Below are 16817 nucleotides of genomic sequence, written 5' to 3'. Positions count from 1 at the left end.
TAACAAGACAATTAGAGCTGATATTTAGCTTCTACATAAGCAAATTATAACTATGAATTGGTTTTAATTTAAATTTGTGCGGGGGTACAATAAAACATACATAACATATAGAATAACAGACCATCATTAACATAAAATAAAAACAGATTTCAGCACAGAGATGTTCAATTATACAATAAATACTACTGATAAACATGCTCAAACAGAATTGTTTTCAACCATTTTCTAAATTGCAAGATCCCAGGCAGAGATCTAACTTCTAAAGGCAGAGTGTTCCATAAGGTTATGCCTCGAATGGAAAGCATAGCTCGTCAATGAACTAGAAGATTTAAATGATTTAACTTCCAAAAATTTCATATCATCAGAGCGCAATGAAAGTGAAGTATAATAACTCTGAAATAATGAAGTCAGTTCAAAAGGACTGCTATTATTGAGCACCATATAAATCAAGCACAAAGTCATGAATTCAATTTGTGCGTGAATAAGAACATAAGAATAGCCTTACTGGGTCAGACCAATTTTCCATCTAGCCCAGTAGCCCATCCTCATGGTGGTCAATCCAAGTCACTAGTACCTGGCAAAGCCCCCCAAAGTAGCAACATTCCATGCTACTGACCCCAGTAGCCGAAGGAATATGATTAAATTTAGAAATACAGTAAAACCTTGGTTTACGAGTATAATTCATTCCGAAAACATGCTTGTAGTCCAAAACACTTGTACAGTGTTCCCTCGGTCAATCGCGGTATTTTCTGACCAGAAGAGGACAGCTGGAGAGGCAGGAGAGAGCAGCCGGAGCGCCGGTGAATGAAGGAAATCACTCGCTGTATGCTCTGACCGCCTCTTCTTGCACTAAAGTCGGGCCTTGCCAATCAGGAGCTGCTTTGACGTGCAGCTCCTGATTGGTAAGGCCCGACTTTGGTGCAGGAAGAGGCGGTCGGCCCAATCCTCCACCCATATTTGGCCCATTCACCCTTGATTTTGATGTCAAATTATAGACTAGTATCTACCGCTTATACAGTTAGTGGGACCAATATCTCATATAAGTATTCTTTAGATGCCAATTTATAAGTAACTCAATTCCAGAAGGGAAATTTTATTTTCTTTACTATCCTGCCCATTCCCAGACAAGAATTACAGAGCAGGTATGCAAGAAAAATCATACAATTAATTAAAATAATATGTAGCCAACAAGTACACAGTTTTGGGCCAGCCCTAGATTTCTCAGAACCCTGTCCTACCTCCGCTCCACCCCTAACGTGGTCTACAATTTTACAGTATGTGGACATTTAGCAATTTAGATGGCTTGATACTTCTGAAAATATACGGACAGGCAAATTATGGGTTCTGCCGGCTGCCGGCAAACACATTCTTTGCTTTGAATATTGGACTATGTACACACACACACACCTCTCAAATACATTCACACACATCACTCTAGTCTCATCCCTTAATTTCCACTGATGACTTATTTTTCCCCCGCACGTGATGAGTGTTAAATTAGAAATATTGTTGTGAAGCTGTGAAAGGAATGGCAGAATTAACTCGTTCCTGTAGGAGGCTGCTCGGAAGTTTGTTTCTGCCGCACACTGGTGCTCATTTTCAAAGCAGATGGATGTCTTAAAATGCCTAAAAAAAAAAATCAGCCATCTGCTAAAAATGTCCAGTCAGAATTTGGACTTTTCACGCTGTAGTCTGTCCAAATAACAAAGGAATGTGTTGTGGACATGTTTTGGGTAGGACTAGGGAGAGAAAAAAACCTCCATGTCTACAATGAAGGATGCATTTCCAAATGGAAAATCTAGACCCCCCCCCTAGACCCGCCCCAGTTCCACCCATCCCTGTCCCGCTATGCCCCAGTCAAACCCCCCGCTGCCTGCTCTTGTCGGGCAGGAGGGCATCCGTGCATGGAAGGGGGAGATGCCAGATCACAGCCGCAGGGTGGGCGTTGGGGGGGGGGGAGGTGATCCAAGTAAAAAGAAAGTGCTGAAACACTGTATAGGCATGTACTGGCACAAAAAAAAAGCCCTTGGGGTTGACACAAAGCCTGGATTCTGGAAATACATCGAGACAGTATTATCTACAATATTCTGAATGCTGGATATGTTGAGCAGGGCACAGGCATCCGTTCTCAGATCAGTATCATCAGCTCTGTAAATGAGCACAGTTAACTTCAATGGAGATGGGGGGGGGGGAAACATGAAAGAGGTGTATTCCTCCAGGGCTGGTACAAGGATTGCAGGCACTTTAGACAAATCGTCAACTTTGTTTCCCCACCCCCTCCCCTCAATTAACCGTCAAGTCCTTAGCCCTTTTCCGTCTGAGATTTTGATCATTAAATTCAACAGTCATGATCACCCCATCAGCAGCCTTTTCAGAACAATCCTGCAGAAAATGGACATCATGCTTTGTTTCGCATACATTTGCATAATGAGGACAATTTCCGAAAGCTGTTTATCCAAGTAAATAGCCTATTTTGAAATTGCCCATCTTCCCTGCAGGTAAAAGTACATATTGATAGTTCTTTGCATTAGGTTTCCCCCCCCCACCCCCTGAATACAGCTATTCTTTGTCGCTCCCCCCAAACCGCTGTTCTAGGCAACCACCTAGTTCTCTTCATTTTTAAGCTAGCCCTGCATGTTTCACATCAAAGGCTCAGTAAAAATCAGAGTGGTATTATGAGCATAATAACAGCCATACCAGGTCAGACCAATGGTCAGTCTAGCCCAGGTTATAAGTACCTGGCAGAAACCCAAATAGTAGCATTCTTCCTGCAGCACAGTGAAACTCTCGTCTCCATCAGCTGCAGAATGTCAGTGTTGCTTTGCTTTTTTTTTTTTTAAAATATTTCTGAGCACTTCTCAGCAAATTTTACACAGGAGTGTGCTGGAGGCACAGGCGTGTATAGCTGAAGAAATGGATTTATAATCAAATTCCTACTCTTCATTAACAGCCCTTGGGCAACTATGTTCTTTTCCCTCCTCACTTCTATTCCTCACAGGAATCCCAAAGAAATGGAAGGAGGGAACAAAAGGTTAATAGAGAAAAGGAAAGTAATGATGCGTGCTTTTAGGGGAGGTGGGGATCCGTTCTTTTTTAACGGAGAGTTTTGCAAAGAGAGGAATATACGTGAAGAGCTGCCATTTCTGATGCTATTCTAAGCTATAAGATTAGCATATTAGTAAACTGTATATTATGTAAATTATTAGTATTAGACCCCTAGTATGTGTCTAGTTAGGATAAAAACTTGTATCGGAAACTTGTACTGAAGTTATGGCAAATCCAGTGTAAATCGTAACTTGTTATCCGTACACTACGTATGGTTTTGGGTTTTGGGGTTTTTTTAGAAAATATTTTTTATTTAGAAGTTGTTTAACACAAAAATGAACCACAACATTCAGAAACATAACCCAAGTAGAAAACAAATAATAAGAAAGTCTATCGCGTTGTTCTTTGCGTAGACCATAAAGACTCAAAAACAGATCGCAACTACCCCCAACACTCCAGTGTCAAAAGTTCAGGAAAGCACTTTGTGTTCCATGGGATAAATTGTCCCAAACAGGCACCCAAATAGCCTGAAATCTCCTCCAATGCCCAGGACCACCATGTTTAACATCCAAATATTCATATTTTAACAAAAGAAACACCTCATTTCTCCACATGGTAACAGTAGGTACTTCCGCCTGTCTCCACAATAAAAGAATACATTTCCTAGCCAACAGGGAAGCTTTTTGTAACAATTGAGAATGACCCCCCCTAGACAGTCCCAAAGAAGAAAATTGTGAAAAAAGATAACATCCGCCTGCAGAGGAAGTCTGCGCCGTAATATCGTCTGCAGATAGAGACAGACAAAGGACCAAAAGGTTTGCACTCGGTCACAGGACCAGAACATATGGAACAAACCAGCTGGTGTAGACGGGCACTTTGGGCAACCTGCGTGATAAGCAAATCCTGCCAGGTATGCCTTATAAGGGGAAATGTAGAGCCGTAATAAAAACTTATAATGTTGTTCCTGCAAAACAATTGAACGAGACAATCGCGGGAGCCCATATCATTAGAAGACGCAAACCATCACCAGTTATCTGTTCTACACTACGTATGTTTAACCTTTTACCCGTTATGAGCTCTTTGGGGACAATGGGATAAGAACATAAGAACATAAGAAATGCCTCTACTGGGTCAGACCTGAGGTCCTTCGTGCCCAGCAGTCTGCTCACGCGGTGGCCCAACAGGTCTAGGACCTGTGCAGTAATCCTCTATCTATACCCCTCTATCCCCTTTTCCAGCAGGAAATTGTCCAATTCCCTCTTGAACCCCAGTACCGTACTCTGCCCTATTACGCCCTCTGGAAGCGCATTCCAGGTGTCCACCACACGCTGGGTAAAGAAGAACTTCCTAGCATTCGTTTTGAATCTGTCCCCTTTCAACTTTTCCGAATGTCCTCTTGTGGCGCAGTGGTTAAAGCTACAGTCTCAGCATCTTGGGGATGTGGGTTCAAACCCACGCTACACCTTGTGACCCTTGGCAAATCAGTTAATCCCCCCATTGCCCCAGGTACACTAGATAGATTGTGAGCCCACCGGGACAGACAGGGAAAAATGCTTGAGTACCTGAATAAATTAATGTAAACCGTCCTGAGCTCTCCTGGGAGAAAGGTATAGAAAATTGAATAAATGAATAAATAAAAAACGAATTAAATAAATAAATATTCTTATGACCTGCAGGTTACTATTAATATTTAGAACAGAGGTGGCCTGACTAAAGAGAAAAATCTTAGGTATGAGGTAAACTCCTGCATTCTCCTCATGTTAGGGAGATTTAAAAGACATTCCCTTCGTCAGTGTGTCCCTGTCATAACTAAATGCCGTTCCTTACCTTTTTCATAGCTGAAAGGCGTGCAAGAGCACACTCATTTGTGTCAAGCTACGGTATGATGAACTTCAGGGCTTTCCAAACTGTGGGTTGTGAAACCCATATTTGGGGTTGTGACCCGGGCAGTAGAGAATGACACGGGAAAAAAATTTATCACCGTTCCTGCCCCGTCCCCGTGAGCTCATCCCCATCCCTGCCCCGTCCCCGCGAGCTCAGTCCCTGTCCCCACCCTGCAAACTGTCAGATCCCATCCACAGAAACCTCGAATAGTTATGATTTTATACTGAACTTATTTTAATAAAGTATAAAAAGAGACAATATTCTGTATAATTGTCATTTTATAAACACAAATAATACAAAGCAAGCAACAGCAAAATCCCTGTCTCCCCCTCCCTTTCACAAATATCCCCTCCACTATTGTGAAAACTGAACAAACCAAATTACTACAGAATGCTACAAAGACAAATCAAGCTAACAAAATACTTCAGTCACACATGGCAGGAATAGTTTTAGGGGAGGGCAGCTGCCCCCTGGTCAGAGAGAGAGCTCTAAGCCAGCTGGAAGCTAAAGAAGCACAGCCTGGGCTTTGCAGTCCCCAGTTATGTCTAATACCAGCTCTAGCAAGATACATATTTCAAATCTGAAATATTCTAATCACAAAATTTAAAATAATTTTATTTTTTTCTACCTTTTGTTGTCTGGTAATTTTATTATTCAAATCACATTGGTCTCAGGCTTTGGTTTGGGGTTACGTCTGTCTTCATCGTGGCATAGCTAGCTTCTGAAGGCAAGAGGAGCTGGGGAGGAGATTCCAAGTCTGACAAGGGCGCAATTTTTTTTACCACAGGAGCAAGATTTTTCACCGCTCCCACGGGGCGGTAAAAGGTCTTTTCCCTATTCCCGCGGGGCGGTGAAAGGTCTTATCCCTATTCCTGTGGTAAACCAGTTGCAAATGTCTCTATTCCTGCGGATTTACTGTGGTGACCACAGTTTACCGTGGTAAACGGTCCCCGTGTCATTCTCTACCGGGCAGGGCCTCTATAAACTCATCATTGGCCCATGCTTCCAGGTGTTGCTTTCTGTGACCATGCAAATTGGGTCATGGCCACAGAAAGATTGATAAGCGCGGTTGCTCTTTTACACCTTTTTACTTAAACCAAAATTCGGCCCAAAGCAGTTTACAAGGGTAGGGATAGGAGTTTTGCATTTGGCTCATGCCTTTTTTTCAGTTGTAGCTCCAGGGGAGCTTCATTCAGAGACAGTAGGTATTTTCCTGTCCCCAGCCAGCTTACAAGAAAGAATCTGATGCGGCCTGTGAGACCATGGGAAGTATACATAGAAAACAACCATTAATCAGATTTTTGGTGATTTTAAATACTGTACTGTAGCATTTTGTTTCCATTTTTAGTTAAATGTTTACTAATTTATCACAGAAGGTCTGTGGAGCTCTGTGCATTTCCAGTTCCAACATTACATAATAGTGTTATGTTATGTTAATCAGGTTTTCTATTCCGCCTTTACCTATTCAGTTCAAGGTCGGATTACATTACATGAGGATGGGTCAGTTACCCAGGAAGTTACAATGGACAGATTGACACTGACATTCAATAGGGTTGCTAGTACAAATAGATCAGTACAGTTATTAATACAATTAGATCATAGTTACAAATAAATAGTTACAAGCAGGCCATTGTTGGCTCTGTTTTGTCCCAGGAGTTACATTAGACAGTTTAGAAATGGGCTTTTACAATTACTATTTCAGTTACTTCAGGGTTGCCTCCCTGTCTTGGAAGAGAAATGCTTTTAGAAGTTTTCTGAACCTGAATCAGTGGTCACAAGATTGTAGTGTAAATGGGAGTTGGTTCCAGCATTTTGCTAATTGATATTGGATGGATAAGGTTAATTTGTCTGGTAGACTTTATATTATTGCATGCTGGGGATTTTAAGTGGAGAAGGTTTCTGGTAGAATATCTGTTGGAGGCACCTTGGAGTAGGACGACCAATTCTCTTAGGTAGTCTGGGGCATTCTCCCTCAGGATCTTAAAGGCAGAGATGACTAATTTAATCTTGATCCTTGCGGCTGTGGTCAGCCAATGTAGTTTCATATACTAGGACTGTAGGCGTTCTGAATTTCATGGTCCATATCTGAGTCTTACTACTGCATTTGAGCTAGTTGTAGATGCGATAACAACGTTTTAGAGAAAAGAACTATATTGCAGTACTCTAGTTGAGATAGGATTAGGACTTGCACTAAATTCAGAAAGCCTCTATTTTGAAGTATTTTCTGATGGATCTTAGCTTTCTCATCACAAGGAAAGATTGTAGTGTATTTGTTAATTTCCTATATGCAGCTCCCTAAGATAGTGACGACATTCATGTGCCCTCTGTATATAAGGTTGTCTACCCCTAATCTAGGGTGTCCCCTAAGGGTTTATAATCTAAGGTGGAAATTCTATAAGTGGGCATCTCACTGTAGGTGCTCCAAGGGCATGTAGCGAGAGCCCATTCTATAACTGACAGGCTGGACTGACCTGGTACAATATTAAATTAGAATATCAAATCAATTTATATTGTATAGCCCCCTATGGTAGAATTACTGCAATCATTAGCATAAGAGGAGGAAAAGAGATCTCAGAAAAATGACCCCACATAATTCAGCACATCAAGTTGTGCAAACAGGGGCACAATGCCATCATTGGTCGCTCAAAAAACTTCACAAAATACATGTATTCAAAGTATCATCTAATAGAGATTGCAGAATAATTTTCTAAAGCAAAGAAGTACTTCAGGACTAAATCAATCCAAACATTATAAAAGATCTCTGGTGCAATGAGTCAGTCCACAAACCAAACGTTCACCAGCCTGGTGAAAGTTTGTTTTGTGGAATGACTCCTTGCATCAGAGAATTTTTTTTTTTTTTTTAAATTTATAAAATTTAATGAACCATATAAAGCAGAATATAAAAAAAGACAATATTACACCACACAAAGGACATAAAACTACAACATAACACCATGGGTTCCACTTATGATGTACTGTAGCTGTTCGGTACATGGCTAAACAATGTTGCCTAAATAGAGTCTATAAACCTAATAAGTCAATTCTGAAAGCATCCCTCTGCCACTACCCAGATCCCCCCATTCCCCCTCCCCCCCCCCCGTATGATAGAACAAACTAAAATAGTGAGTGTCTGTAGTGTGAGTGCCAGCAATTATTGAATATGCTACACCAGGATTGCCCAAGTCCGGTCCTCGAGATCTACTGGCAGGCCAGGTTTTCTGGATATCCATAATGAACATGCATGACAGAGATTTGCATTCCTAGAAGGCAGTGCAGACAAATCAATAATCTAAAAATAAATCAATTAAATAGTTATGTCTGTGAAAAAAATGGCCACCTTTCTACAAATCATTTTCCTATTCTGCTCCTTCTTGGATTGGGGAGGGATTCCTGCCCCCCATCGCCATTCTGGCTCCCAAAGACAGAGCAGCAGCATTCCCTGTCACCCCAACACACATGCAGACTTATGGGATCATAAATTCACACATGTACAGTGCCTTCATTTGCACACATGTACGTGTAGAGTCCAGATGTCTAGGAGGAATATATGAACTGCTACACTGAGTCAGACCAAATATCTATCAAGTTTCAAGTTTATTAAAAGATTTTTTAGACCGCCTATTCAAATTTCTAAGCGGTTTACAATATAAAATTACGTAAAAACTGATTATAAAAGTATATAAAAACGCATAAAATGGGGGGTACAAATAACAATCAAACGTAACAAACAATTTTGATCTGAACATGGTAACTTCAACGAGGATAGTGGGGAAGAACTACAATAATTATAGAAAAGATAAAACATAAAAGGGTAAAACAATAGGTTAGGATTAAAACGGCAGTAGTTTAAGTTATAAGATTTAGATTTAGCCCTTAGAAGGACAATTGTTAACAAAAGGCGTCTTGAAATAAAAATGTCTTTAGTTTTGCTTTAAATTGTTTTATATCGGATTCATAGCGCAGATAATTAGGCAACGAGTTCCATAGAGTGGGGGCAGTAACGGCAAAGTTATTAGAACGTAATGTATTAATCGATTTTAAAGAGGGTACAACTAAGCGATTCTGAGAAGTTGAACGAAGAGTTCAACATCCTCTTTCCGAACAGTGGCCAGAGTGAATGGGCTACAACACAGGACCTGCTGCTGTCCATGTCCCATCTGAACAACAACACGGAGCAGTGAGTAAGATTTGAGTTCCAATCCCACCTCTCAACACATCTTATAGCTGCGGCTCCATTTTGATTACGGGTGGGATTACCTTCTCCACGGTGATTCCGCTCAAGCTCTTACCTCTGACGGAGCTGCCGCCATTGTCACCGGGGATCCAGGCTAGCGTGATAGATGAGGCGGAGGTTTTTGAAACGGTCAGACGTGGCTGATCAGGAGGCACTAGGTGGGGGATGAAAAGCAGAAATAGTGAGGGTACTTCTCAACCACTGTAGGACCAGAGAAACTCAACCCTGCTGAAATCTATACCGGATAATGCGGTTAAAAGTCCACATTCTTGCAAAAAAAAAAAAAAAAAGCTTTTCAAAGGTCCATGTTCAAAGCACAGTTTTACCATGCAAACAGCATTTCTGAAAATCCTCCTCCTGTGAGTACTTATGGGTTTCTATAGGGCACACACACATTAGCTGGGTTAAAAGAAGGTGTTGTCAGTGCTGCGTTTAGGTTGTGGGTGCAAGCACTGGGCATAGCTGGCAAAGCAGCCACTCAGGTGACTAAGATTCCCTTAATGTCATCAGAACAGAACCCTAGATAAGATCTTAGCTTAATAACGGCATCCTTGGCAGACTAGTGCCCCCCTAACATCTTTCTGAGGTGCTGAGACAGTACTGGCTTAGAGGGAAGAATGTCCCCTATGTTAGGACATTGGCTCAATGGGGACGTACTTTTCTCTACACCACTCATGCTCTACAGCAGTGTCTCGCAAACTTTGTTAAGCCGCGGCTCGAGGCATCCAGAAGTGCACGCGATGACATCACGGGCTTGCAAGACATCATCGCATCAATGTCTGCACATGCGTGAAGGCCCTACAGACTGGCCCTGAGCCGCCAGTGTGGAGTGGCCGGAAAGAAAGACGTGCAGAGAGGAGAGGCACCGGCCCTGGCTGATTTCCTACAGGATGTGTCTCTCACCATGAGAGGCACCTCCTGTAGGCGGTCGGTCGGCGCCAGCACCTCTTCTCCTCCCCGGCGTCTTGCGACACAGCTGAAATTTCAGGAGGTGCACTAGTGTGTCCCAGCACACAGTTTGTGACACACTGCCCTACTGGAACACAGGCTCGTCACCGACTCAGATTTTCTCGACAGTCTCTGCTAAAGTCATGAGTCTTGCAAGCTCTTGCGGTCTGATAAATAACTGCATAGGGCCAGTAGACTATCACTCCACCAGCCCTGTTCTTTATTCCTATGGCAGCTGCAGTGAGTTTCCCCCTTTTGTGGGTCAGCCTCTCATCATATCTGGCATCAGTCTGCGGAAATTACCTTGGACCAGTAGGTTGATGATGATGGTATCAAAGCCCCAGGTGTTGGTGGCAGTGCAGGTGTAATACCCAGAATCTTCTGCTTTCACAGAGCGCATGACCAGAGTACCATTCGGTTGGATCATTCTGTGCCCATCCGTGGCAATAGGGATAGCCGAGTCCTCACTGGAGGATACAGAAATTAGAACCAATTCAAAAATAAATTCTTATGAAGCACCACTGCTGCTCCAAGGTCTTGGGAATAGGAAGTTTTCAAGTCCGTTCCATGCTGCACTAGGAAAGTGAAGTTGCTTTCCTGAAATGTAGGTTCTTTATGGACAGCAGGATAAATCAGCCACATGCATGGGTGTTGCCATCCCTGACAGTATCAGTTTGGCTCCACCCTTCCAGATCCCAGAAGAGCTTAGAAAGCTTCCTGGCCATGCTCCAGTTCTCCTTCCCACCCACATATAGCTCTTCTCGCTCAGTCCATCTCAAAGGTCAACAATTTGAGGTGGGAGGGTAATATGGCTTATTTATCCTGCAGTCCAAGAAAAACCTACACTATAGGTAAGAACTTCACTTTCTCCATGGACGAGCACTACTTGTACTAAGCCCTTCTTAGATGCTTATCCATAATTCCTTCCATCCTTTGATCTAATCTAATCTAATCTAATCCTTAGGTTTGTATACCGCATCATCTCCACATTCGTAGAGCTCGAAGCGGTTTACAGTAGGAGAAATAGGAAGGAACTACAAGATAGGGTTAGAGGTAGAAGTGTGAAGAAAATTTAGAGGACTTGGGATGCCAAGATATAAGAGTTTCCTTGATTCCTAAGTTGGAGGGAGACTTACATTTTTTGAGAAAAGCCAGGTTTTCAGATGTTTGCGGAAAACTTGGAGAGAGCTCAAGTTCCGAAGAGGGGAGGTAAGGTTGTTCCAGAGCTCAGTGATTTTGAAGTGGAGGGAGGTCCCTAGCTTTCCTGTGTGGGAAATGCCTTTTAGCGAGGGGAAGGATAGTTTTAATTTGTGGGAGGATCTGGTGGTATTAGGGTTTGAGGAATTCTACTACTACTACTACTACTACTACTACTAATCATTTCTACAGTGCTCCTGGTTTATGCAGCACTGTATATTCTGTCTGCAGTCTTTTTTTGTTTTTTTCTTAGCACTGTACACATTATATACAGGAGTAGGGTTACCAGAAGTCTGGACAGCTTTTCAAAACCCGCGCAGATACCCTTCTGCCCGATGAGAGCAGGTAGCAGGTGGAGGAGGGGGCTAAAGTAGGATTGGGGGCGGGACTGGGGACAGGGATGGGTAGAAATGGGCTGGCTTGGGGGGCAGGTCTGGTGCGAGGGTCCGGATTTTACTAAAGTAAAATATGGTAACCCTATACAGGAGCAGCAGCAGGAATTGAACCCAGTTCCCCAGGATCACAGTCTGCTCCACTCTACCACCCAAGAAAAGAGAGAGAGAGCATATCGATTATCATTCTGCCATGGGGCTCATGAAGACTGGGAAGAGCTATGTGTGGGTGGGAAGGAGCTCTGGAGCATGCCTAGAAAGCTTTCTAAGCTCTTCTGGGCTCTAGGAGGGCAGTTTTGAAAAGGTGCCATCGGGAATGACAGCACTCATGTGTGCACTTGACTACATCCTGCTTGGTTAGTGGCTAAGGAAGATAATTTGTGCCTACCATGCCATCCTGCTCTGCCATCGTCTTGGGGCCTACCTTCACCACAGCATCATGTCCACTTTGCTCTGCCATTGTATTAGGCCACAAACTACCATACCACTGTACAGTTCTACAATTGGGAAAAGTGTTTCTCAGCTCAATATTTACTTTTTTTTTTTTAACTTATTCCGCTTACACCTAAGCAGATTACAGATAAAATGGACATATCATATGGCTCACAATTTTAACAGACTGTTAGCTGCTGTTATTAGGGATTCTGATTTCACAGGTGAAAGAGAAGAATTTGAATACTTAATGTGTGTTCCAACTTCCATACCAACTACTCTGTGTAGCAAGAAAGTCCTAGAAATGCTCAATGAATGCAACATGAATATTCCACAGATTCCTGAGGAATAGACCAAGAATGTTCAATAAATACAACGTGAATGTTTCACACATTCCTTAGGAATTGTCCTGGAATGTTCAACAAATGCTCCATGACCTCTCTGTGAATAGGTAAAGGGGGGGGTTTCAGGTTTTTAGTGGAAAGTCTTCTGTGATGCGTCTCATTTACCTTTCCTTGGTCCATTTAATTGTAGGTGCTGGTTCTCCTACAGAACTGCAGGGCAGCAGAACATCCCTCATCCAAGGTGTGCTTACTGTTCCTCCAAATGATATGATTTTTGCAGGGGCTGTAGAACACAAGAGGTAATATTTGCTGTCAGCATAGGCAGTGGAAAGGAGTGAGCTACTGGGACCACAGCCTCACCAATATTTTGCCCAACAGTATCATCAACGTGAGAGATTGGTCTGTAAGATCTCTTTCACTGGAAAGGTGTTCCTTTGCCCCTAGCTCTTAGTATATCTCACTGCTAAGTGTGTTATACAATCACACAAAGGAATCTGCCAACAGCCTAAGTCACTGCTGTATGTTACATAAGTTTGGAAGGAATGGTGACTACTCAGGTCTACTTCAGGAGTAAGAGAGATGAAACTTAGGTATCCACAGTTCCTAATACTGTGCTCCGACCAAGCACACACATTTTTCCATATTGAGAACTTGGCCTTTGAATGATACTTCCTGATCCTCTCGCCCTCACAGATAGCTGATCTGTGCTCCCACATCACTCACCTCCAGGAGCTTGTCATAACCCCACTATCAGTATCACAAATAATCCATTAGTTCTGGGAAATGCCATCTTTCTGTCTAAAACAATTAGCAAATGATGTGACAAGATGGTGAGACTGTTCTGACAATAAGAGATGCAACACCAGCCTAGATATACATTTAATACACTGAGCCAATGGTGGCCAACTCTCCTGTTTCAGAAAAAGACATATACACGTTATCATTTAAAGAAAAGACAACTTCCCTTGCTCTGTCATATAAAATGATTCATCCAATACATTTCAACAGGGCCTTGACAGCTGTTGGAAGCTGAGCCTCTGTTGTCATTATCACCTGGGACTGGATCTCCCTCCTCGGTCTTCACTCCTAGTCCTCAAAGCCTGCAAATGGGTTAGGTTTTCAGGACATCCCTAATGAATATGCATGAGATAGATTTGCATACAATGAAGGCAGTAGGCATGTAAACCTCTCTCATGCATATTCATTAGAGATATCCTGAAAACCTGACCTGTTGGTCAGACCTGGAATGAAGAGCAAGGCTTTATGGGTTCTTCATCCTCCTCTACAATATCAGTATTAGAGAAATGTGGACTACTTGCAGGTGTGGGTTGATCTCATCAGCTGCTGTAACAGGTAAGAGGGATGGAAAGGTGGCAGGAAGTGTCTCAACAATACCATCCAATGATTCTTTTCTGCATTTATTTATTTCAAGCATTTCTATTCCGCTATCTCATAAAACTCAATGCGGAGTACAAATGCACATACACAATAAGTAACAATTTCTCTTGTTTGATCATTTACATTAAAATAAAGGGAGCCACAACATTTAGCACAAATGGGATCTTGGTACCGCAGTCCATCCTTCTAGCCCATTAGAGGTTTTCCAGGACTTTCAGAATGAGGCAGCTGAGAGGAGAACATCCTCAAGACACAGCCTGCTCAAACTCTGATTCTCATAAGAACAGCCTTACTGGGTCAGACCAATGGTCCATCAAGCCCAGTAGCCCATTCTCATGGTGGCCAATCTAGGTCACTAGTACCTGCCCAAAACCCAAGGAGTAGCAACATTCCAACATCACAAAGAATAGCAAGATTCTGGAACCCCAATGAGAGTAACATTCCAGAGCTGAGATTGTGATGTCATAATACCTCATTCCACAGTATCTCAGAGCCAACCTCATCAGTGATGTTGCAATGGCATAATTGTCCTTTACTTGGCTCACGTAAGAAAATGCCATACTGGGTCAGACCAATGGTCCATCAAGCACAGTAGCCCGTTCTTATGGTGGCCAATCCAGGTCACTAGTACCTGACCAAAACCCACGAAGTAGCAATATTCCATGCTACCAATCCAGGGCAAGCAGTGGCTTCCCCCCGGGTTGTTTTTTTTCCATAGCATGGCAGAGCTCAGAGAGAGAGTGTAGGTGTGTGTTCAATTTATTATTATTGTAGTATTTAATGATTTCATTTTTTACTAATATTTGGTTTTCATTTGTTGAAATTTGATTTTCCTTTTGCATAGTATTACTGTTCTTTCTACAGTTGTGTATGTGATATTATTTGATTTCTGACTTTTATTCAGCTTAGACCTTTTCAGTGGTAGCATAAGGTGAGTTACATTCAGGTTCAGTTCAGCAGGATTATTCGAGTAGGAGAAGCTTCTAACCAGACATGTCCCAATGAGCAGATCAAACATGGATTTTCAGCAGCACCTACCCAAATAGGCCCTGATTCTATTAAAAGTGCCTGCAGTTAGGTGCCTAGATTGGCACGCTTAACTTAAATATTGTAATCGGTTCAATGGGCACTGTTAATTAAAAAATTAATTTTCCAGTAGGCACCTAATACTAGGGAATGACGCGGGGAAAAGATGTGTCCCCATCCTCGCAAGCTCGGTCCCTGTCCCGCAAACCATCTGATTCCATTCACAGAATCCTCAAATAGTTATGATTTTATATTGAACTTATTTTATTAAATTATAAAAAGAAACAATATTCTGTACAATTGTCATTTTATAAACACAAATAATATAGAGCAAGGATCAACAAAGCCTCTATCTCCCCTCCAGAAGTTGGTGGCATGTGTCCCTGGGCCGATGCTGGCAAACCACACTTGTTCAGCTTTCCTGCAAGTGTAAAACTGAGCATGTGTAGGGTGGTGGCTTTGGCATTGGCTCACGGACCCTACCACCAACTGCCAAGCCTGGTAAGCATTCTGGCTTCCGGAGGAGGAAATATTCAACTGGTGGGGCTTATGGAACCCCACCAGCTAAAGTATTTATATTTCAAGCTGGAGGGGCCAGGGATGGGGGAGAGTGGGGGCAGACAAAATTTTATGCCCATCAACTTTAGGCTTAGGCCCCTATTCAAAACTAGCAGTTTAACTAGGCTACTAGTTAAATTTTAGCCAGGTAGTTTTATGGGAAACTGGATTCGGTTACCACTGCAGCTCCTTGTGACTCTGGGCAAGTTACTAAAACCCTCCATTGTCCCAGGTACAAAGCTTAGATTGTGAGACCACTAGGGACAGAGGAGGTTTCTGCATCTAATACATGTAAGCCATTTTGGTTGTACCACAGAAAGGTGAAATCTATGAACCTTTACGCTTTTATTGCTGGTACTCACATAAGAGCCAGCGGCTGCCGAAAAAGCTGACTGCCACGGGCAATGTAGAGTGACGTGACTTGCCAAAGGGCACAACGAGTCTCAGTGGGAGGAGCAGAATGTGAACCTGGGCTTTCCTGGTTTTCAGCTCACTGCTCTAAGCACTAGGCTACGCCTCCATTTTGCATATTGTAATGTGTCCTAAGTGCCTTTGTCTTGGGTGAGTAAAAAGCTAAAATTAACAAATTAAACCCCCCCCCCACAACATATTACAGAACAAGAGGCAGAAGAAGACGGAGTTGACAGCTCTACCAGAAGTGCCTTATAGTCACATCAGTGTGTTTAAAACAAATTGAATTTATAATTAAAAAGCACTTAGCAACTGAACTGGAATGAAATGCTCTCCGTGAGCTGTTTTCCTGGAGAGACCTGAACATCACCTTCTTCAACACATAGACTGCTGACAGTTCGTAATCTCGTCTCCCCATCATTTCATCATGAGAACACCACAAAAAATGCAGATTCAAACTTTTCCATGTTCAATCCCCCCCCCAGACCTGCTCTGTTGTTTCCTAAATGAAAATATAAGGCCTAAACTCAAGGCCTGTTCAGCAAATAACTATTTTACACAACACAGGAAGAGCTGAAATGTATTGAGTTACACATACGCATACCATGTTCAGATTGGTGATTTCGTGTCTGTGTTACTAAGTCCCTGTACCCCCCTGCAATGTTGTACCAGCTGCACAGGTCCCCTGAAAAAAACTCTAGATTCAGCTAATGTTAAATAAGAGACCTGTCACATTCACTCCAGAATTTGCAGCTAGAACAAAGGGGCTGATATTCAAAGTGATTTAGCTGGTCATTGACTGGTTAAATTGGCTGGCGCAAGCTGCTGATTTTCAGGGGCACTTAACTGACTAACCCCCAAATTCTGTGTAAAGCGCCATATGTTGTGAGACAAATTGATGCGCACAGCCAATTTGCATGCATAGCTTAATTGTTTTAACAGGACAAA

At 42.5% G+C, this 16817-nt stretch overlaps 1 protein-coding gene across 2 annotated transcripts in view; it reads right to left on the bottom strand.

Annotated features, from left to right (window-relative positions):
* The window catches only part of DSCAML1 (DS cell adhesion molecule like 1), a 361981-nt gene that overhangs the window by 24018 nt on the left and 321146 nt on the right, over positions 1–16817 (bottom strand). For both annotated transcript variants that reach the window (XM_033919234.1, XM_033919235.1), the window contains 3 exons: positions 12642–12759; positions 10415–10578; positions 9219–9317 (listed from right to left, as the gene is read on the bottom strand). In XM_033919234.1, the coding sequence (XP_033775125.1) occupies positions 9219–9317; positions 10415–10578; positions 12642–12759 (381 nt within the window). The remainder of the gene's footprint in view (positions 1–9218; positions 9318–10414; positions 10579–12641; positions 12760–16817) is intronic.

This window comes from Geotrypetes seraphini, chromosome 13, assembly GCF_902459505.1.
Source record: "Geotrypetes seraphini chromosome 13, aGeoSer1.1, whole genome shotgun sequence".
Classification (NCBI taxonomy): domain Eukaryota; kingdom Metazoa; phylum Chordata; class Amphibia; order Gymnophiona; family Dermophiidae; genus Geotrypetes; species Geotrypetes seraphini.
The sequence above is the reverse complement of the archived record's forward strand: the minus strand, read 5'-3'. Positions and strand labels throughout refer to the sequence as shown.